Source organism: Zootoca vivipara, chromosome 15 (assembly GCF_965207765.1).
Source record: "Zootoca vivipara chromosome 15, rZooViv2.hap1.1, whole genome shotgun sequence".
NCBI lineage: Eukaryota > Metazoa > Chordata > Lepidosauria > Squamata > Lacertidae > Zootoca > Zootoca vivipara.
Genome location: NC_142598.1, coordinates 28,362,704 through 28,385,752, shown reverse-complemented (window position 1 = coordinate 28,385,752; position 23,049 = coordinate 28,362,704). Strand labels below are relative to the sequence as shown.

The 23,049-nt window shown below is 44.2% G+C and overlaps 1 protein-coding gene across 1 annotated transcript in view; it reads left to right on the top strand.

Annotated features, from left to right (window-relative positions):
- The first annotated feature begins 84 nt into the window (after positions 1–84).
- The window catches only part of HSDL2 (hydroxysteroid dehydrogenase like 2), a 28,686-nt gene continuing 5,721 nt past the window's right edge, over positions 85–23,049 (top strand). The window contains exons 1-7 of the mRNA XM_060268913.2: positions 85–239; positions 4,807–4,970; positions 6,317–6,415; positions 6,669–6,783; positions 14,769–14,872; positions 18,174–18,272; positions 22,355–22,549. Of these exons, the coding sequence (XP_060124896.1) occupies positions 223–239; positions 4,807–4,970; positions 6,317–6,415; positions 6,669–6,783; positions 14,769–14,872; positions 18,174–18,272; positions 22,355–22,549 (793 nt within the window). The 5' untranslated portion in view covers positions 85–222. The remainder of the gene's footprint in view (positions 240–4,806; positions 4,971–6,316; positions 6,416–6,668; positions 6,784–14,768; positions 14,873–18,173; positions 18,273–22,354; positions 22,550–23,049) is intronic.

Below are 23,049 nucleotides of genomic sequence, written 5' to 3'. Positions count from 1 at the left end.
GAGAGCGGATTCGAGGCGTCCTAGAACGGGCGCGGAACAAGGGCGGGGCGGAGTGAGCTGGCGCGATTGATTGTTGCGCCCTTTGCTCCGCCGCTGAGCGTTCCGAGCGAGGAGCTGCGACCCCTGAGCGGCCGTGCGAGGCACCAAGGCGCCGTCCCGCCCGGGCTTGCCACCTGCCCAGAGGACCCCCACCCCACCCCCGCTCCTCCTCCGGACCCGGCCATGCTGCCCAACACAGGGTAAGCTGCGAGCGGCTCCCGCTCTTGCCAGTAGGACGCCCCCCAGTTAGGGTCGCCCCCCCGGCCTGTCCTGTATAATGCAGAATTTGCCCCGTATTTCAATGCAAAATGCTGCGTCCTGTATTGATAGCCGTTTTGTCCTGTATTGCAGGTCTTCTCTCTCTGTCTCCCTTTCTCTTTGCAAAGTTAGGGATCTTCTCCAAATGCATGTGTTTGAAAAAGTTTGTGTGAAAGGTCATGCATTTAACAGGTGTACAAATTCATGTGTGTGTGCCGTCCTGTTAGGCTGCAATTCATTGTCATGAATCGTAGAACTAGAGTTTGGAAAGGGAGCACAAGGGTCATTTTTCCCAAGGGTCATTTAGCTATAGCTGTCAACTTTTCCCTTTCCTCGCGAGGAATCCTATTCGGAATAAGGGAATTTCCCTTTTAAAAAGGGAAAAGTTGACAGCTATGCATTTAGCAATGCAGGAATCTTTTGCCCAATGTGGAGCTCAAACCCATAACCCTGAGATTAAGAGTCTAGTGCTGTACCGACTGAGCTTTCCCAGAAATGGGAATAACAATAATAATAATACAGTCCACCAACTTGCCCTGCCCAGTATTTTGCCAGATCAAAGGTGGCAACCCCAAATTGGCATTTCCACAGCTGGGCTGGTCAGGTCAGAGACGGGGCAAAACAGATGCTCCTGGACCTACAGGTCAAGCCATTGTTGAAAGACATGGTTGAGGGGGGCAGAGGCTCGAAACTTGACAACTGCTAAACCAGCGGCAGTTTACCCTGGCTCCTCTTCGGGAGGAAAGAGAGAGAGGACGCAGAGCCAAGCAGGTGGCCTCTGTCTGTAACATGTGCCTGACCTTGTGTGCCTGACCTTCGTCAGCAGCATGCCACCCTCCTTGCTTCCATACTGCAAACAGCAATGCAAACCTTTCATAGTTTCACAGGTAGCCAAATGTTAGTAAGATGACATGGTACTATTCGCAGTGGTGGGTTTTCCAGAAGTGTGGAGAGGTTTGAAGTGGTTTCTCCAAACTGGATAGCAAGTCGGCCAATGAGGTTCGGCTAAATCTAAAGGAGTGCATGGGGCAATAAATAAACAAATCACTTGTTTACATATACAGTCATACCTCTAGTTGTGTTAGGTTCATTTTGCGGATTATTGGGTTGCGAACGTGACAAACTCGAAAGTGTATACTTCCGGGTTTCGCTGCATGCACAGAAGAGTTCTGCACGCTTCACACATGCGCAGAAGCACTCTATTGCGTCATGCACACACGCAGAAGCGGCGCTCTACTTATGGACTTTTCGCATCCCGGAACAGAACATGTCCGTAAGTAGAGGTACCACTGTATACTGATGCAGTCAGAATCTGAATCGGAAAAGAGATTTTGAGGTTTTTGTGGGCAGCGTCACCAAACAGTCAACACCACTGTGTGTCCCAGCAGGTGGAAAGGTGTGTTCTTGTACTAGGGGTGATTAAGAAAGAGGCCATTGCTAAAACAGCAGGTGTTGTCATGCAGTTATATAAATCTACAGCATAATTGTATTTAGAAGTTTGTGTTGCACCATCTCATTTAAGTAACATGCAACACGCAACAATGTAAAGTGTCACTGTTTAGGTGTATTGTTGCAGAAAAATTGTCCCAAGCAGTTTTTATGCGAAACTACAGTCATACCTCGTGTTACGTTTGCCTCACATTGCGACTTTTCAGGTTACGAATGCGACGAACGTGTTTACTTCCGGGTTTGCCACACGCACAGAAGCGATCTGCGCACACACGCAGTAGCGGCACTCTACTTACAGACTTTTTGGGGTGCGAACGGCACCCCGAAATGGATCACATTCATAAGTAGAGGTACCACTGTACTTGATTTCCCCTTCTTGAAGAGTTTATTTGAAACTCATTGCACTTCTTCTTCTTCTTCCTCTTCCTCTTCCTCTTCCTCTTCCTCTGTGATTAAGGAATTAATTTTTCTCTCTTATCTATGTGAGCTTCCTTATGAAGTATAACAAGTCCAGTGTAGCACTCATTTTACTTAAGAGCTCTAAACACATGACACATAGCTATTTCAGATCTCACAGTAGTTATCCTACAGATGTGTTATGCAGCATAAGAAAAAGATTTCCAGAATTTAATCTTTGCAGTCTGTTTGCCCACTGCTGTGTGTAAATATGTGTGGTACAAGTCTGTCCCGTCCCCCCCATTATGATGGGCTTCGAATCCCATCTGCTCTGCTCAGCGTGGCCCAATGGCCAGGGATGGTGGGTGTTGTAATCCAACAATATCTGGAGGGCACCATCTTGGCTACCCCTGCCATAGGCTACCCCTGCCATAAGGAGTCTTGCCCTCACTTGGACTATAAAGATTCCAGCTTGCAAAAATTGTGAGAAGATAGAGCAGTATGTGGCCTTAATCGACTGAAGGAGCTCATTGCATATGATTTATTTTTCAAAGAAGAGCAGCAGCTATCAGTTCAAGTGATCTGCATTCATAAAGTTTACGAGTTTAGTGTGGAACACAGATTGAATCCTGTTGTGGCTTGCTTTGTCCACATTGCAAATTGTTGCAGGTAGCTCTGCTGTTGCAGCTTGTAGTCATCTGTATGGTTGCAGAATCCAGACTTGAGCTGCCAGTAGAATTTCAACAGGGCAAATTAAATCTGTTAATTGCCTGCTCCCATTGCTGGACTTCTGGATTGCTACATACCGATAACAGAGATAAAAAATTACTTCAGTTTGGAGACATGCAGTAAGGATGAGACTAATTTTCTCAGACCATTTGCCATTTTTTGAAAACGGAAGTGTGGTTCTGCTCGGTCAAGTGAATACGTTAAGAACTAAAATTACTTACTTGGAAGGTCAATTGCCTCCCTCTCTCATGCCGTGTTGCATTTATTCTCCCGTAATAAAAGGGTGGGATGTCCTGTGGTGTTTTAAACTCCCCACCCCTTTTTGTGTATGTGTGTTTTAATGGGAGGGTTTCACTAAAAGGGCACTGGAATCAATTAAACCCCAGTTCAGACAAATGGGGAAATGAATTGCTGTGCATCCAAGATAATGGAAATTAAATAACTCCAACATGGTAAGAACTCTAATTGAATAACCCCATTGCCTCTATATACTGGCAAAGCTGCTGCTCTAAAGAGGTGTTAAACAGTATTGTGTCTGGGAGGCATTGGATTGAATGAACAAATGCCATCACACTATGAGTCAAAGTGGAGGCACCAGGAAAAAATATTGAGATTGCACAAAAGGGACAAAGTACACTTTTGCAGTGTGAGCTTTAGATTTCTGAGAGAGCAATAATGGTATATTTCATGTTAGTGCTCTCATCCCAAGTACCGTATATGTTCTCTGAAATAATTCCAGCTGATTTTGATGGAGTTCACTTTCAAGTGATCATGCTTAGGAATTGCAGCTTTCTTTTAATCTTTCATTCATGATTTGGTTGTTATTTCCAGGAGCTGAAAGAAGTATGTGTTTTCTGATTTGTGAATAATAATAATAATAATAGAAAGTTTGCTTCATTTCACATGTGGGTCAGGCAGCCATAGGCAATCTACTTGTCTGAAGGTGACAATGGCGAAGTGGTAGAGCCAGCGGCGTAACTACCGTAGCAGCTCAGGTGCCTGGTGTGGGGGGCGTGTCCTGCAGCCGGGGGCGGGGCGATCCGCCCATGGGCGTGGAGTGAGCCTCTCCGACCCTTGGAGCCTCTCCGACGCCTCCCCTTCAGCTGTAGGGTGGCTGAGAGGCAGTAGGGCAGATGCAAGTCCCACACTGATGTTTCAGGCAGCGCGGAACCTGCAGGCATCAAAGCCACCACATCACTCCTAAAAAGTTCTGTGAGCCCATTTTTTAAAAAAAACTCATGTGATGACACCTGGGACGAACCATACCCCCCACCCCACCCCTTTCTCCACCACTGGCTAGAGTTCGTGCTTTGCATGCAGAAGATCCAAGTTTCAGTCCCTGGCATCTTCAGAAAGGGACATGACTGACCTTGATGGGCCAATGGTCTAACTTGGTTTAAGGCAGCTTCATTGCTTCGTGTGTGAGCCTTAGATGCCACAGTTGGGATGAAGTTCAGTTGACAGAAGAGGAGGGTACCTGGTGGCATTCCCGTGCTTGGTGACTTTGAGAAAAGTATAGAGTGGGGGCAAGATCGGAATTGTATTGGACAATGTCATCATTTTCTTACCAGGCAGCAGTTAAAACAAATTGTATAAACTCAGTCATGCAAGTTGAATCAATGTATGCAAAATAGAATGCACTGGGGACTCAGCTACACTAGTTGAAATCCAAAGTCAGTGATAATTTTCATTGTGAGCTTTTAGAATGCCCCCCCCCATATAGCGTTTTTTATAGCTGTGTAGATCCAGCCTGGGTAAATTACTGTGTATAGCGATAGTCATGTTATTTGTGGTTTTTAGTTAATAGAATTTAAGAGCGTGTTTTCCACTGAATTTCAGGTCTTCGCTAATTTCAGGTGATTCTAATCCTACATTTTCTTCTATTTACCCCCACTATGTTAAAAGATAACTGTTTGTCTTATCACTTATTTTTAGGAGGTTGGCAGGATGCACTCTCTTTATCACGGGTGCAAGCCGTGGGATTGGAAAAGCGATAGCCTTGAAGGCAGCCAAGGATGGGGCAAATATTGTGATAGCTGCCAAGACTGGAGTGCCGCATCGCACACTTCCAGGAACTATCTACACTGCTGCAGAAGAAAGTAAGCTTGAAAGAGAGAGGTGCATAGATTATGATCTGAGCTCCACCATCTGCTGCAACCTTTGAGAGCTGCATCCAGTAGCTAACCTTGCCATGGCCCTATTCACATGCAGAGAGCACTCTTTTCCATTCTTCTGCTTACATTTACAGAGTATATGGAGGCAGCAAGGGTTCTTTGTATGCTCTGGTTTATTCTTGAAATGGGGAGGAAGGCCATTTTATTTTCCCTGGGCTAGAATAGTGCTTTTGGAACTCTTTACTGTATTTTCTGTTGTCTGTTACAATCCATCGCAAGGCGGTGTACATATCAAAACAATAAAATGATAGTACCAGAATGGAATGCAAAAAATGTACGTGATGACCGAAGGGGCACCATAAATTAAGTTCCCTGGCTGTAAGCATCAGAGAGAGCTTGTGTACATGGATACGTTTTTAAGCATTGATGCTTCAGAAGGGAGGTGATGCCATATGAAGAGAGCCACTCAAGAGAAGACCTTCTTCCAGCTTTCCACTGACTGAGATTGTAGCAAAGTCAAGTGTGTATAAATAAGCTGACATTACAAAAATAAGCTGGGGTGAGGCTCGGGTGGCTTACTCTCCCCTTCTCTGGCACAGCCATGAGGAACAGTTCAGAAGCTTCCGCTTCCATTGTAGAACTCCAGCTTGCCTTGCCACCTGAACACAAATTGTGGTTACTTCTACCTGTGGGTTGTCGAAACAATAGTTTATGAATCTGGCTTGTTTCAGCTAACCATAGTTCAATTTATACTCAGCTCTGGGTTCGGGTGTAACACTCAGCTGTGGTTATGTTGAAAGAGCAGTGGGTGCTTCTGAACTCGTAGTTGTGCTGGCAAAGAAGGCAGGAGTGTGAGCCCAATGCTCTCACTGCAGCTCCTTCTTGAAACACCTAAACCATAGTTGAGCATTTTGTCCATATACAGTCGTACCTTGGATCCCGAACACCTTATGAGTCAAATGTTTTGGCTCCCGAACGCCGCAAACCTGGAAGTGAGTGTTATAGTTTGCGAACGTTCTTTGGAACTAGAACGTCTGACGCAGCTTCCGCGGCTTCCGATTTGCTGCAGGAGCTTCCTGCAGCCAATCGGAAGCCACGCCTTGGTTTCCAAACGTTTTTGAAGTCAAACGGACTTCTGGAACAGATTCCGTTCAACTTCCGAGGTACCGCTGTACAGCCCAAGTTCTGTCTCTGCAGTCCTAAAATCAGTCCTAGATGTGGCCTTCAAATTTTAGAGAATTCATGATTGCTTTGCTTAATAATCCTGTAATTGATTTACCGTTAGTTCGTGTATGCTATTCTTTGACCTAAGTGATGCCCTTCTTTTGCAGTTGAAGCAGCTGGAGGAAAGGCTTTAGCATGCATTGTCAATGTCAGAGAAGAAGAGCAAATTGTCGATGCAGTGGATCAGGCTGTACAGAAATTTGGAGGTAAATTAAATTCTGAAGCTTATGGCGAGTGTAGTAATCACTAATTACACAGTTTAAAAGTCTTTTTTTTTAATTCACTAACAAAAAAATTGCTTTAAATAATTATTTATTTTGTAAAAAAAATTGTATACCTGCTTGAATATTTTTTAAAAACCCCAACCTTCAAAGTGGCTAATCATTGTGTAATAATTAGCATGTTGTTTTAAATGGTTGGCCTTTATGATGTGTAAATGGCTTATTTTTTAAAAATCAGGGATCGATGTTCTTGTGAACAACGCAAGTGCTATCTCTTTAACTGGCACACTGGAAACGCCTACAAAAAAAGTGGACCTAATGATGAGTGCCAACACAAGAGGAACCTATCTCACGTAAGTTTTTGTGGATAACGAATCTTTAAAAATAGCTCTGTATACTCAGTAATTCTTCGTTCACTGAATCAAATTGGAGACATTGTGGGCAAAATACGATCCTGGAAGCTTTAGAGTCTGTTGACCTTTTAGAGAGAAAGATTCTGATTTTGTTAATTGTTATAAGAAAAACCTGCTCCTTTTCCCTTATGGGGTACCCAAGAGCCCATATAGAGCCCTTATGTAGGTTCGCTATCGGTAGAAGAAAATAACAGAGGCCAACCATAGAATATTGAGAAGCAAAGCAGCTAGTAAGCCTGATCTTTATTAATTGTTGCAACAGGGTGCTCACAACCACATGCAGGAGGGAGGAGGGACCCAGAACATTGGTGTGCAAGCTCTTATATTGCTTTTGAAATTGCCCACCCTGTAGCCCAAGACCACCCCCCTGAAACATCATACATACATCACATACATCACAGAAGGAGGCGGTCTACAGCAGAAATCCTGTTGGCCAGGGTATCTTATAATGGTCACTGATTGCTTTTACTCTTTTGTGATGGTAAATACTCAGATCCTGAATCCAGGTCACAGATTCACCCTATTCATACACAGATATGCCCTTAAGATAGGATTTGTTTTCCCATTTCGTAACATTTGAAGTCAATTTGAGAGAATCAAAATGATTTCAGGACTGATTTCCTATACAGTACTGTTTTCAGACATGTGGTTTATATATTTATGTATACGTTGCCTGGTACATTTATGAACATTTATTTTATATATTTGAGACCTTAAATTCGTATAATGAATCCAGCCAAATTCTGCATGGGTAATTAGAAGTCCGAATGTGGCGACTAGGAACAACAGTACAGTGGTACCTCGGAAGTCAAACGGAATCTGTTCCAGAAGTCTGTTCGACTTCCAAAACATTCAGGAACCAAAGCGCAACTTCCGATTGGCTGCAGGAAGCTCCTGCAGCCAATCGAAAGCCGCAGAAGATGTGACAGACGTTCGAGTTCCAAAGAACATTCGCAAACCAGAACACTCACTTCCAGGTTTGCAACATTCAGGAGCCAAAACGTTTGACTGGCAAGACGTTTGACTTCCAAGGTACGGCTGTATCTGGTGGTCTTAGAGGCATTAAAAGTAAAAAGCCTTACCTATACAAATTGGTCTAGTTTTTTGGCCATTTGCTGAAACTCCTCTCATTTCTCTTCCGTACCCACCATGAAGTGTAGTAATTTGCTTGATTTTAAAATAAATAAATAAATGGCAGTGATTACTTTCAAAGATATACTGTGGAAGTTACCAGTTTCTAGTACAGAGGTCATACTCCATGATTGGGTAATCGCAGCCCTAGAGAGTCTTAAATCCTTTGCTTTAAGAACTTAACTTGTACCAAGGATATTTTTCTTATCTTCTTTGTCTTGCTTCATTTGTTGATCTTCCTTCTGCCTTGCTCTTTTCCTTGGGCTTGTGCAGAAAACGCCTTCCCAGGCCTGCTGCTGTTCCCTTGGCTCAGCGGGAGCAGCACAGAGGCTTGTGCCGTAAGAGGGGACCTTGCGCAAGTCGAGCCTTTCAGCAGCCCCACCCGCTTTCTTTTGATAACTGCCGTATATCCAGTAACACAGGCCTTTCTGGACTCTCAGAGGCGATGCTCAGCCGGCAGACACAATTTGGCATCGTAAAATGTCCCTCGTTTTCTTTCGCTTTGCCCAGCTCAGAATGTTTGTGTGTTAGCAAGGAGGAAGGAAAAGGGTATTCAAAGAGTGCTACCATAGTGGATATAAGAGCAGTTAGTGTCTTTGGGTCCTCCCACCCCTCTCCTAATTTAAATGCGCTCTCATAGGCAAGTTCTCAACAATCTGTCACACTCCACAGTGGCCAAGAAGCAAAACCCTGGGGGCAGCTGTGCAGATAGGATCAGACTGGATTCTCAATAGCTGGGGTCGCCAAGGGCAGTGACTACTAGTCACTACCACACAGTGTCCCCAAGTACCCTCTTGTATACTGTCTTGCATTTAAAAAAACAACAACCATGGATGGTTACTTTTCTTCCCATGGGGAAATGACAAAGTGCTCAGTTGGAGACATAACTGCAGTGAGCAAAGCCCTGCACAATGAAAAGGCCCTAACATAGGGGAACAGTGTGTACATTTGCACATTATTATTATTATTATTATTTATTAATTTTGCACCATTGCAAGACCTTCCTCTACAGGCACCCACCTGTCACGATGATGGCAGTTTTGCTAGTCGTATAATTAGCGGCTGGTTCAGATCCAACTAGATATTTAATACTGTTCTAGTGAGCCCCACCTTACACTTATTTACCCTCCCAGTGTCCTTGCTTCTCTTGAGTCTCTCTCTGTGTCTCCTTTGCTCCTGGTCGTGGTTGTCTTATCACTGTGACCAAGTCCAACTGAACTGGGGAAAGCAGCAAGGTCCCCCCTCTTCCTTGCACAAGCGCTGGGATGCTACTCCTGAAAAAGATGCTCTTTTCTGGAGCATCAGGTTGGGCTACAAGTTTTAGTTACAGGTAGGTAGCCGTGTTGGTCTGAGTCGAAGCAAAATAAAAAAATGCCTTCAGTAGCACCTTAAAGACCAACTAAGTTTATATTTTGGTATGAGCTTTCGTGTGCATGCACACTTCTTCAGATACACTAGAAACAGAAGTGTCAGACCCTATATATATATACAGTGGTACCTCGGTTTATGAACACAATTGGTTCCGGAAGTCTGTTCATAAACTGAAGCGTTCATAAACTGAAGCGAACTTTCCCATTGAAAGTAATGGAAAATGAATCAATCCGTTCCAGATGGGTCCGCGGCGTTCATAAACCGAAAATTCATAAACCGAGGTGTTCATAAACCGAGGTTCCACTGTATACAAGTTTTGTTATTGCAGAAGAGGAAAGGCACAGGTAGCCAACATATTGCTCTCTAGGTGCTGCTGCTGTTGTTGTTTAGTTGTTTAGTCGTGTCCGACTCTTCGTGACCCCATGGACCAGAGCACACCAGGCACTCCTGTCTTCCACTGCCTCCTGCAGTTTGGTCAGACTCATGTTGGTAGCTTTGAGAACACTGTCCAACCATCTTGTCCTCTGTCGTCCCCTTCTCCTTGTGCTGTACTCTAATACAGGTACTCCGGGTGCTGCACTCTAATACAAATCCGATCGGCCTCAGCCAGCACAGCGCATGGTTGGGGATGATGGGAGTTGTAGTCTAGAACATCTGGAGGCCACCACATTGACTGTCCCTTGGTAAAGGGGTTAGGAAACTTGTGTGGTGGCTTATCCCATGTCTCTATTCTTTTTAGCCCTTGGATGTTAATGGACATTATACTGCTACTGCCTGGCATTATTCACAGTGAGAGAGAACAATAGGTAAACTCTCATAGCAGGACTTCTAAACATTTTTGAGGGAACAGCCTTCTAGTCCCAAGGCCTCTGTTGTGGTGTTTGGTCTACTTCCATGCTATGCTTCCAGAACCAGGGATAGAGAACTCCTTTTGGCTTCCTAGGCTAGATCCTTATCAGGATTGACGTTGCGAGCCGAATTTGGCAGGTGGGTGGGGCACCCACTTGGCACTCACACGACGCAATTATGATGTCACATGATTGAAATATGGGTGTGGCCACACCTGGCTGAATCCCTTGCGCAGGGAAGCTAAGTGTGCAACAGCCATATTGTTCGATCGAGTGTTCAGTGCCTCCTGTTCATTTCTGATCTCTGACATTTTCAATTCTTTTTTATGTTCTTAATTTTATATCGGTTTCTAAATACATGTCATCATTATCGCTGCATTGTAAACTGCTTCTGCAGTATACTGCTGGCTTAACAGCATTTATAAACTTGAAAATACTTGCCTAAGGGTTGTCTGTAAAGGCATTCCTGTAGCTCCTATAGAACTGCTTTTGTCTGTCTGTTCTGCATCTGCAGAGATAAAAAGCATTTCCACCCTAATGAAATCGGAATGAAATCTGAGAAGTAGGTAGTTGGTTGTGGGGAAACGAAGCCACGTAGACACAGTATGTTTCATCATGAGGATATATCTGACAGTTTTAACTGGCATCCAAAACTGACATGCTAAATGGAGAACTTGTTCCATGAATTTCAGTATTCCTTTTGTGGGAATTTGCTCAGACAGCAGAGCCGTCTCAAAGCTCAATCTTGAAACATTCCATTGAAGCAGTCATCAGCAAACTCTTGTGTCTTATTACTCTTACCCTAGGGCTGTGTCTTGACACTTTAAATTATTAAGATCACCCCTGGCTTAAATTCATTAATCGACTAGAAATCCTAGAAGCTCAGGGCATATCTTTTACTAACCCTGCTCAGCTTTTTAACTACGTTGCATTAAAATGTGCCTTTATAGCTGTAAACATGTATTTCTTTAAAAGAGAACTTCATGCAAAATTCTCCAGGAAAGCAAATGGCTTTGACAGTATAACATGTGGATGAATGTTTTGATGATACAGTGGTACCTCGGTTTACAAACACAATTGGTTCCGGAAGTCTGTACTTAACCTGAAGCGTACTTAACCCGAAGCGAACTTTCCCACTGAAAGTAATGGAAAGTGGATTAATCCGTTCCAGACGGGTCCGCGGAGTACTCAACCTGAAGCGTACTTAACCCGAAGCATGGGTGTAATTGGTTCCGGAAGTTTGTTCATAAACTGAAGCATACTTAACCTGAAGCGAACTTTTCCATTGAAAGTAATGGAAAGTGGATTAATCCGTTCCAAACAGGTCCACGGAGTACTTAAACTGAAAATACTCAAACCGAGGCATACTTAAACCAAGGTATGACTGTATGCTTAAAGCTGCATTGGATCCACTGGTTTCTTGGTGGGAGAGATATTTTTCTCAGTATATTATTTATTTGCTTGGTAGCATTATCTCTGACCAATATCTGCAGGCAGTTTTGATAGTTCCAATTTTCATTTATGGGGAATATCTTAGAGGTTTTTGCTCTTAATTTTACAATACATTAAATGAGGAAAATAGCTACCGGTATTTGAGTTATTGAGAGAAGTGCCTTGCAAAGAGAGTAATTTGATACTGTTTTGACTGTGGCTGCATTTGCACATAACAATAAGCCAGGACTTCCAGCTTTTTGTGGTTTATCTGGAAAGAGCAACATGATTTGACGCTGCCTGCCTGACCACTTCTGCTTTGCTGCTCTCCAGGTGTAAGTGAAGTAAACAAAGCAAGAAACTGTGGCTTTGCATAAAGTCTGAACCAGAGATGGGTGGCTGGTTGCTCTCTAAGAAGCCACAACCAGCAAACCGATGGCAAACCATGACTTCAAGTTGGGTAGTGATCACATTCTCATTGTTAGGGCACGATAAACCACAATCGCTGGTTTGGATGTAGCGTGAGGCTGAGGCTTCCTGGTTTGTTGATCTTGTTCTCACCAAGGGAAGAGTGAAGCTGGAGCAATTAGACAGCATGACACTCATATACAGTCGTACCTCAGAAGTTGAACAGAATCCATTCTGGAAGTCCGTTCGACTTCCAAAATGTTCAGAAACCAAGGCATGGCTTCCGATTGGCTGCAAGAAGCTCCTGCAGCCAATCAGAAGCCATGGAACTCACATTGGACATTCAGGTTCCAAAGAGCATTCCCAAACCGGAACACTCACTTCGGGGTTTGCGACATTTGGTAGCCAAAACATTCGACTCGCAAGGCGTTTGACTTTGGAGATACGACTGTACTGCTCATTCCTGGCGAACCATAGTAAGAAAGTCTGCCTTATTCCTACATGCAAACATGCTCCATCAGTTCAAAGCTTCTGAGGTATCCTGTGTACGTACAGACTCCGTTCACACATAATGCTAAGCCTGCCGAGCAACAGAAGGCAGGGGTAGAGATGGGCAAGAAGAGAGAGGGTTGTGATGATTCAGTGTTTGCAAAGGGTGGAGAGAGATTGCAAAAGTTGGCATAGGAGAGAAACTGAGAGCTGAGCAAGAACGAATGATACATTTTCCATACGCTCTGTCTGAAACGCAGGAGGCAATAGTAATGTGCTTTACTCCGTGTGTTACACTTGGTGCTCAATAACTTTGTGCTCTCCTTAGCCAATTGGTAAGTGGCATATAGTTGCCTTGTCTTAGGGAGCAGAAAGGAAGATCAGGCATTAGTGGATCCAAAGACTTTCAGGCCAGCCCCTAGAGCAGGGTTTCCCAAACTTGGGCCTCCTCCTGTCTTTGAACTACAATTCCCATCATTGCTGACCACTGGTCCTACTAGCTAGAGATGATGGGAATTGTAGTCCAAAAAACAGTTGAAGACCCAAGTTTGGCATGGGTTCTTAGAGGATGGGTCACCGTCACTGCCTTTTCCACTTCTGTTGTGGGTCAGTGGCACTGCAAACACATTCTTCCCTAACTTTCTGGACCATGCCAGCTAATGTTTTCAGACAAAACGGGGACTTTGGGACCCAAAATGGAGTTGCATTGTCTGATTTCTTACATTGGTGGTAGGGTTGCAAACTAATCAAAGGGTATTGGGGGAAAAAGAGAGGTAAAGGTACAGAGACCCCTGAGCATTAGGTCCAGTCGTGGACGACTCTGGGGTTGTGGTGCTCATCTCGCTTTACTGGCCGAGGGAGCTGGCGTTTGTCCGCAGACCGCTTCCGGGTTATGTGGCCAGCATGACAAAGCCGCTTCTGGTGAACCAGAGCAGCACACGGAAATGCCGTTTACCTTCCCGTTGTAGCGGTACCTATTTATCTACTTGCACTTTGACCTGCTTTCGAACTGCTAGGTAGGCAGGAGCAGGAACCGAGCAACGGGAGCTCACCCCGTCGTGGGGATTCGAACTGCCGACCTTCTGATCAGCAAGCCTTAGGCCCTGTGGTTTAACCCACAGCGCCACCCGCATCCCGAAAGTAGTTGCTATCAATGAGGCTGCTGCCCTCCATTCCATTCCAGCCACTGAGTGTTTGTCTTTGGTTTGGCTGTTAATATTGGACGCTGTAGAAATGAGAAGAGTGGGAGTAACTTGATAGTGGCCAGAAACAATGAGACCTTGGTGAAGAAGTGACTCAGGAAGTTCTGGCATGTACCGCTGATAAATAATTTTACAGCACTTAAGCTATCGTAGGTGGAGTTAAAACGGTGTTACTGGAAAGTCAGCAACCACTCTTACTGCCTCCTAGAGTAAAATGAAACCAAATGACATGGTGCAGCCAGAGATATTATAGATATTACTTTCTAATTTACCAATTAGGCACTGAAGTTTGGTGTTTCATCTTCAATACTAGCTAGTCATTCATACAGTGTGTAGCAGTTTAGTACTTTCGTTAAAATAATATTTGATGAGTTAGGTTTTCTCTCTACAATTTTTCTTACTTGTTGTGTAATTATGATTTCAAATGTTGATATGCCCTTTGCTTGCAAAACAGAAGGCATGTACCTGTTTCCTGTTAAAGTAAATAAACACATTTAAAGTTGGAGGTTTTGGTGGTTTTTTTTTTTTTTTTTTTGCAAAAATGGGTCAAAAGCCTCTGTCCAGTCCTTGTTTACTGTCTCCTTCAAGTTATTTCATACTACCAGCCATTAACTGGGTTGCAGCCAGATACTTTATCTTGGTACATGGCTCAGAAATGTGTATGAAGCTCCCCCCCTTTTTTAATTACTTTTTTAAAAAAACAAAAACAAAACCTTATTTCTGGAGAGAATTATTGAGCCCAAAGTTATGCCCTTTGAAATCTGATTGGGTTTAACAGCAGAGAGTTTAAACACACCCACCTCTCTTATTAATAACCTTCATAGTGATTGACTTCTGGGTGTTTTATTTATTATTAATTTAATTTAATTCATAAGTGGGATGGAAACATAATAAAAAATTATGCCTTCTGTAAGTCCCAGACTGTATATGAAAGGGCCGGGTGTGTGTGTGAGTAAAACACACGAAAACCAAAATCTGACCAGACCTCATGCTATAAGTATAAGCAAATCTGACTCTATCCCCTTGTGTTTATTTGCTTCTCCAGATCTAAAATATGCCTCCCTTATTTGAAAAAGAGTAAGATTGGCCATATCCTCAATATCAGCCCACCGATTAACCTAAACCCTATCTGGTTCAAAAATCACTGTGGTAAGTATAGTTTTAAATGCTCATTTATATTGAAATTCTTCCAAACTCAACGAAGTGTTAAGGCTGCCTCTCTTCTACCCCTTCTTTCCCTCTACAATGGTACCTTGGTTCTCAAACTTAATCCGTTCTGGAAGTCCATTCCAAAACCAAAGCATTCGAAAACCAAGACGCAGTTTCCCATAGAAAGTACAGTGGTACCTCGCAAGACGAATGCCTTGTGCAACGAAAAACTTGCAAGATGAAAGAGTTTTGCATTGCGCGAGGGACTCGCAAGATGGCGAGGTTTTCTATGGCCGCCGCTTCGTCTTGCGAAGCGGGGCCATAGAATGTAGCGCGGGAAGGCGGCAAAGGAAGATCAGCTGTCAGCGCGGGAAGCTGACAGTTGATCTTCCTTTGCCGGGGGGACGGAGCCGGGGAAGACAGACGGGGGCAGCCACCGCACTGCCGCGCACAGCCGAAGCCCCGTCCCATGGCCTCACACACAGCCGAAGCCCCGTCCCATGGCCTCACACACAGCCGAAGCCCCGTCCCATGCCGGCGGTGCGGTGGCTGCCCCCGCCTGTCTTTCCCGAGCCAAGGGGAAGACAGGCGGGGGCAGCCACCGCACCGCCACGCACCACTGGCATGGGACGGGGCTTCTCCGAAGCCCCGTCCCATGCCGCTGCCAGTCCCCCGGAGCCCATAGGAACGCATTGATTAAGTTTCAATGCATTCCTATGGGAAACCGTGACTCACAAGACGAATTTTTCGTAGGACGAATTGAGTCCTGGAACGAATTAAATTCGTCTTGCGAGGCACCACTGTAATGCAAAACGGATTAATCCGTTCCAGACTTTAAAAAACAACCCCTGAAACAGCCATTTGACATGAATTTTACTATCCAACGAGACCATTGATCCATAAAATGAAAGCAGTAAACAATGTACTGCAGTCACACAATCAATCAGTAGCTGAACTGGGTTCCGCACAGTCACAAAATCAAAACAAAAAAGCCGCAAAAACGCAAACTAAATAACAAAAACAAACAGACCTCAGTGTAACACTCAAAACAGAAGTGTGGAACTCAAAACGGAACATGTTCAGCTTCCGAAAAAGGTTCACAAACCAGGACGCTTGCTTCTGGGTTTGCAGTGTTTGGGTTCCAAGTTGTTTGAGTACCAAGGCGTTTGAGAACCAAGGTACCACTGTACTTGCATCCTGAAAATTTGTGGGGAAATATTCTTTAAACCGTTGTACCTTGTGTTCACATCAACAGCTTTCCTACTTAATTCCCAAATAGCCCTTAGAGAGTTCTAATATAGTCACACCTTACATTCCTTGTATTTATGTCACTGGAGAAACATGCCCCCCAGCCTAATTTAGGGTTCCCCAGAAATAATTCCTAGGCCATGGCTGGATGTCAAAGGTAAAGGGACCCCTGACCATTATGTCCAGTCGCGGACAACTCTAGGGTTGTGGCACTCATCTCACTTTATAAGCCGAGGGAGCCAGCGTACAGCTTCCGGGTCATGTGGCCAGCATGGCTAAGCTGCTTCTGGCAATCCAGAGCAGCGCACGGAAACGCCGTTTACCTTCCCGCCGGAGCGGTACCTATTTATCTACTTGCACTTTGATGTGCTTTCGAACTGCTAGGTTGGCAGGAGCAGGGACCTGCCAACCTAGCAGTTGGGGAGCTCACCCCATCACAGGGATTCAAACCACTGACCCTATGATCGGCAAGCCCTAGGCTCAGTGGTTTAGACTACAGCGCCACCCGCGTCCACCCGTTGTCAAAGGCAAGCTTTATTTCTCAATCAGGTGCTCAGGTGCAACAGGAATGGCCAACTGGTGGCCCTTGGCACTCAAGCGGTTCCTGTGTTTGTTTTAAATTTTAATCCGATTTAAGCTACTTCAGAAAGCAATTTCTCAGCTCCTTCACTATAGGAGGGTTATTGCTATCAATACATGAAATGAGGCAGAAATGTGAGATAAGGGATGGCGGGGGGTGGGGAGGAGGGATCATGCATTAGATACAAAGGTAGGAAAGAGATTCTCATTGGGGTGAGGGAGGCAAAGGAAGCTATCTGACTTATTTGTCCATTTCACCTAGTACAGTAATGCCAGTTCTAACTGGCAGCAGCTTCCCTAGGTCTTGGGCAGATAATCTTTCCCTTCAACCATTATAAGGAAAGAACTGCTCCCTTTCCCTTATGGGGTATTCCGGAGCCCATATAGAGTCCTTAAATGGGTTCCCTATTGGTAGCAGAAAACAAGAGGCCAACCAGAGTATATTGAGAAGCAAAGCGGCTCGGCTAGTAAGCCTGATCTTTATTAAAGGAAATTAACTGTTGCAACAGGGTCCCCAATCACCACACACAGGAGGGAGGAGAACTCTGAACAATGGTGTGCAAACCCTTATATAGGCTTTTGAAATTGCCCACCCTGTAGCCCAAGACTACCCCCCCTAAAACATCATACATACATCACAGAAGGATGTGGTCTACAGCAGAAGAGGTGGCCTACAGTAGAAATCCTGTCTGCCAGGATTATGGTCACTGATTGCATTACCTGGGCAGTCTGGCCATTCTTTTGTGATGCTTAATACGGTACTTTAGTTCCTGAATCCAGGTCACAGGCTCACCCTATTCATACCCAGAAACACCCCTAAGATGGGATTTGCAAGCAAAAAGTCAATGGGAAGGCTTTCCCCATTTGCCTCCCTTACTGCAGAGGAATATTTGAGGTCATTGGGAGAGTCAAAATGGGTCCAGGATTGTTCTTCCATACTATTTCAGACACATGGTTCATATATTTAGATATGTGTGCATTTATGAATGTTTATTCTATATCTGAGACCTTAAAATTCTTATAACAACCTTCTGCCTGATCCTTTTAAATAAGAGCCTTCTGCATGCGAAAAATGTGCTATTCTGCTAAACTACAGCCCCTTCTCCCTCATTGTACATCAAGCCCAGATATTAGCGACAACCTTCTAACACCACTTACAAAACTAGGGTTTCCGTGATGCTCTTTGACGCAAGATGTCCCATTGTCCCTTTCACACAATGCAGTGTCGGACAATGAGATAATTGCTCTGTTTACAACATTCAGATTGTGAAACTGCTTTAAAACAACAACCGTATTTTAGATAAGAACATCATGGAAACCTTGCTCTACATCAGCATTCTGTTTCCCTTAATAGCCAACCAAATGCAGTCCTCTATCCAACTGCAAGGGTTTCCCTCTGAAATAGGAACAATACGTACTGCATATAGGAGGAAACATTTTTGATGTCTAAATCTAGTTTTCCATCTTATTCTAGCCTATACAATTTCTAAATATGGAATGTCCATGTGCGTGCTGGGAATGGCAGAAGAATTTAGAGGAGAAGTTGCAGTCAATGCGTTATGGCCTCAAACAGGTTTATATATCTTTTAAAATATGTAATGTTTTTGGTGGGTTGTCTGAGCTTCATTCTTATTTCAGTGTGTTCAGAGAATATGATGCCTTGCATTTGTTTTAAAGTGTATACACAATTTCTCTTCAATATTCAAGACTTCTGAAGCATACGGTTTTTTTAAATAATAATAATAATAATTATCTACATTGTTTTTGATGGTGCCCCTACACTGTCATTTTTGTGACTGATGGGACTTAGTAATTTTCAACCCTCCCAGCTGGGTTCTGGGGCTAGAAAGTTTGAGAACAGCTGCTCTGGCTTGATCTGCTGCCATCTGACACTAAAAAGCTGATACGCTGAAATGAACCCTTTTCAAAATAGTTATTTATTTGAGATGCATCCCAATTCTATGCATGTTTACTTGGGAACATATTCCATCAACTCCAGTGGAACCTACTCTCAACTAAGTGCACGCAGGATCAAAGCCTTTAGGTTAACAGTATATGCACAGGTTACAGGTAGGTAGCCGTGTTGGTCTGGATCGAAGTAAAATAAAAAAAAATTCCTTCAGTAGCACCTTAAAGACCAACTAAGTTTTTATTTGGGTATGAGCTTTCGTGTGCATGCACACTTCTTCAGAATATATATGCACAGTAAAAGGTAAAGGACCCCTGGATGGTTAAGTCCAGTCAAAGTTGACTATGGAGTTTGCGGCGCTCATCTTGCTTCAGGCTGAGGGAGCCAGCGTTTGTCTACAGACAGCTTTCTGCGTCATGTGGCCAGCATGACTAAACCGCTTCTGGCGCAACAGAACACCATGACGGAAGCCAGAGCGCCCAGAAATGCCGTTTACCTTCCCGCCACAGCGGTACCTATTTATCTACTTGCACTGGCGTGCTTTCAAACTGCTAGGTTGGCAGGAGTTGGGCCAGAGCAACGGGAGCTCACTCCGTTGCGGGGATTCGAACCGCCGACCTTCTGATTGGCACGCCCAAGAGACTCAGTGGTTTAGACCACAGCACCACCCACGTCCCTTATATGCACAGTATACCCATTTGGTAAGGAGTTCATCATATTTGCTTAACAGATGTACTTTACCACTGCATCATATCTAAATCTAATTTTGTTCACTATCTTGTGACAAACCTGTATTATTACAGAACCGGAAGAGCAGATCTGAACTTGTGTTCCTACTCTTCTCTTAACTAGCCCCTTATTTTAACACTTAACTGGGGAAATTTACACATCTGCCATCAGGATGAGGTGGAGAGGGACCAACGCAGTCACAGGAAGATTACCTTTCCTTATAATTTCCCTGGGGTGACATTTTTGTGTGAATATAATGTCCCTATGTTCAGCAGAGAGCGCTTTCATAATTATTATTATATTACATAATTATTATGTAAATTCAGACAGAAGTCTGCTATGGGTGGTGAGGGGATAATTTTTATACTTGATATTCTCAGAAATTCATATTTTGCTGCATAGTTTCAGTTAGCTCTTACCACAAAGACCTAATTGCAGCCCAGTTAATACATATGTAAAGAGAAGGATGGGTGTGTGCTGGTTCACACCTAATGCTAAGCTAAACTATGGCTTAGTGAGAACAAGTACAGTCATACCTCGGTTTGCGACCGCCTCCCTTTGCGACCGATCAGTTTGCAATCGCTGCGGACCCAGAAGTGTTTACATCAGGGTTCCGCGGTGCGCGGATGCGCAGAAGCAATATGTGCAGCGTGCGCATGCACAGAAGCGCTCTATCGGCGCTTCGTGCACGTGCAGAAGAGCCCCTCGGTTTACAGCGAACTCGAGGAGCGACTGGCTCCCCAGAACAAATTGCGGTCGTAAACCGAGGTATGACTATACTGTAAGCTTTTGAGTACCCAGAGTGAAAATAGTGGCTGCCATGTGTCTGCATTTGCACATGGCTTGGCTCCAGGTATCGCCACTAGCAGCCGTATCAGAGGAGGAGTGAAGCAACCACAATATTGCCTCTCTGTACCTGAACACTTGCTGGTTCTCATTAAGTAGTTGTTTGGCTTAGCATTATGTGTGAACAAGGTCAGAGAGAGAGAATGTGACAGTTCCATATTAAACATTTCTGGCCCATTATCTGCAATTGCTAGACTTCAAGATTTTATAAACTTTAAATCTTTACCGATCCTTCCACCACCTCAGATATCTAAAGCATGGGTAGGCAAACCAAGGCCCGGGGCTGGATCCGGCCCAATCACATTCTAAATCCGACCCGCAAACGGTCTGTTTTTACATGAGAATCTGTCCTTTTATTTAAAATGCATCTCTGGGTTATTTGTAGGGCATAGGAATTCGTTCATATATATTTTTCTTCAAAATATAGTCCGACCCCCCACAAGGTCTGAGGGACAGTGGACCGGCCCCCTGCTGAAACAGTTTGCTGACCCCTGAACTAAAGTCCTTTGGTAGACAGTGCTATAGATCAGTGTTTCCTAAACTTGTGTCTCCAGCTGTTTTTGGATTACAGTTACTACCATCCCTGACCATTGGTCTTGCTAGCTAGGGATGATGGGAGTTGTAGTCCAAAACCAGTTGGAGACCCAAGTTTGAGAAACACTACTATTATTCATGGGCTAAAGGCTGGTAGCCTGACTATTTGTTAACTGCCAGATTTTAATGAAACGCAAAGCAGAAGTTAGCTGTTAATCAGGGTTTTGAAAACAAGGTTTAACCATGAGAAATAATATATATGATAAGAATAATATTGGAGAAAACTGGGTATTGAAACCTGCTTAACCTAAATCATATATCCCAGTTTTACAGCGGCCCTTTAAAGTACGCTTCACGCAGAGTATATGCAGTCAGAAGTTGACCTGGCTAAGAAAACACCACCAAGAGTGTAGGGTATTATTTCCCTTATATGAAACCCCTTACTAGCTGCACACTTGTAGAAGTATGCAGATGAAAATACAAACGATTGGGTTTCTTTAACTGAAAAACAAACTGACTCTAAAGAGACTTTAAACTAAAGATAAATGCTTTCTCTCTTAGCAATGTTATCTACCCACTTTCCAATCCTCCCACAAAACTCCCATTAAACTACCCAAGAATTAACAGCAAATTAGCATTATAACCAAGCAACTCTCATACTAAGATTCAACTAAGGAATCTCTTAAACTGAGAACAACTGAGGGAGTGATCTACTTAGAGATGAATCAAACTGAAAGATCTAACTAAGAGATACAGAAGGCTTTCTGGCAGAGCCTTATATACAAAAAGCAGAGCCCACGCCTGTGAGCAATTAACAGAAACACCAGCACCTTTTTCTCTTAAACAGACAGTATTTACATTAGACCTGCTCTAAAGTAACTTGACTATTCAAAAAATCCAACATTCAAATCCTGCAAAGCCTCTTTAATATTACCCATGTTTGAGGTTGGTGCCATCTGACCTGTGTACCTCCATGATAACCTGAGCATGCAAATGAGTTTCTTGCATCCTCACTTGACATATTGGGTGATACCTAAAAATGTAAGATGTGAAAAGGGAATGACAATTCTTATAAGACCATTTGTATTGATACAACCAAGGACATGGTGGTATCAAATCTAGAACAGGGGTCGGCAAGGCTTACTGGGCATGGGCCGGATCACTCCAGCAGAGATCCTCTGTGGGCCGGACCAGCACAGTGTGATGCCGGAAATTGTGTCTGCGCATGTCTGTGGCGCTGGAAATCGCTTCTGCCCAGGCCAAGATGCCGAAAATCGTGACTGCGCAGGCGCAATTTTTGGTGCCTGGGCATGCGCAGAAGCAATTTCTGGCGCCACAGATGTGGAGATGCAATTTTTGGCGTCTGGGCATGCACAGAAGTGATTTCCGGAGCCGTGGAAGAGATTCCGCACGGCACGGCGGTTTAGCACAGCACGTGGGGGCCTGCCCAGCTGGTGGCTTCGGGGGCAGCTCGGGGGCCAGTTAAATGGCCTCTGTGGGCCACTTCCGGCCCATGGGACTTAGATTGCCGACCCCTGGTCTAGAACCATACACTTGGAAGAGTCCGTATAGGCCATCTAGTTGCATGATGCAGCAAATAATTGCTAACTTATCCTCTCCTTTGTGTGTGTCTTTAGCTATATATACCTCTGCAATGGATATGCTGGGAGGAGCTGGTGTAGAGAAACAGTGCAGGAAAACAGATATACTAGCAGATGCCGCATACTGCATTTTAACAAAGCCCAAAACTTTCACCGGAAACTTCGTCATTGATGAAACTTTATTGAGAGAAGAAGGAATTCAGAATTTTGATGTATATGCGGTTGCCCCAGGTAATCTAGATTTATTTTCTTGCTCTGGTCAGACCTCACCTGGAGTACTGTGTCCAGTTCTGGGCACCACAGTTCAAGAAGGATACTGACAAGCTGGAACGTGTCCAGAGGAGGGCAACCAAAATGGTCAAAGGCCTGGAAACGATGCCTTATGAGGAACGGCTTAGGGAGCTGGGTATGTTTAGCCTGGAGAAGAGAAGGTTAAGGGGTGATATGATAGCCATGTTCAAATATATAAAAGGATGTCATATAGAGGAGGGAGAAAGTTTGTTTTCTGCTGCTCCAGAGAAGCGGACACGGAGCAATGGATTCAAACTACAAGAAAGAAGATTCCACCTAAACATTAGGAAGAACTTCCTGACAGTAAGCTGTTCGGCAGTGGAATTTGCTACTAAGGAGTGTGGTGGAGTCTCCTTCTTTGGAGGTCTTTAAGCAGAGGCTTGACAGGCATATGTCAAGAATGCTTTGATGGTGTTTCCTGCTCGGCTGGGGGTTGGACT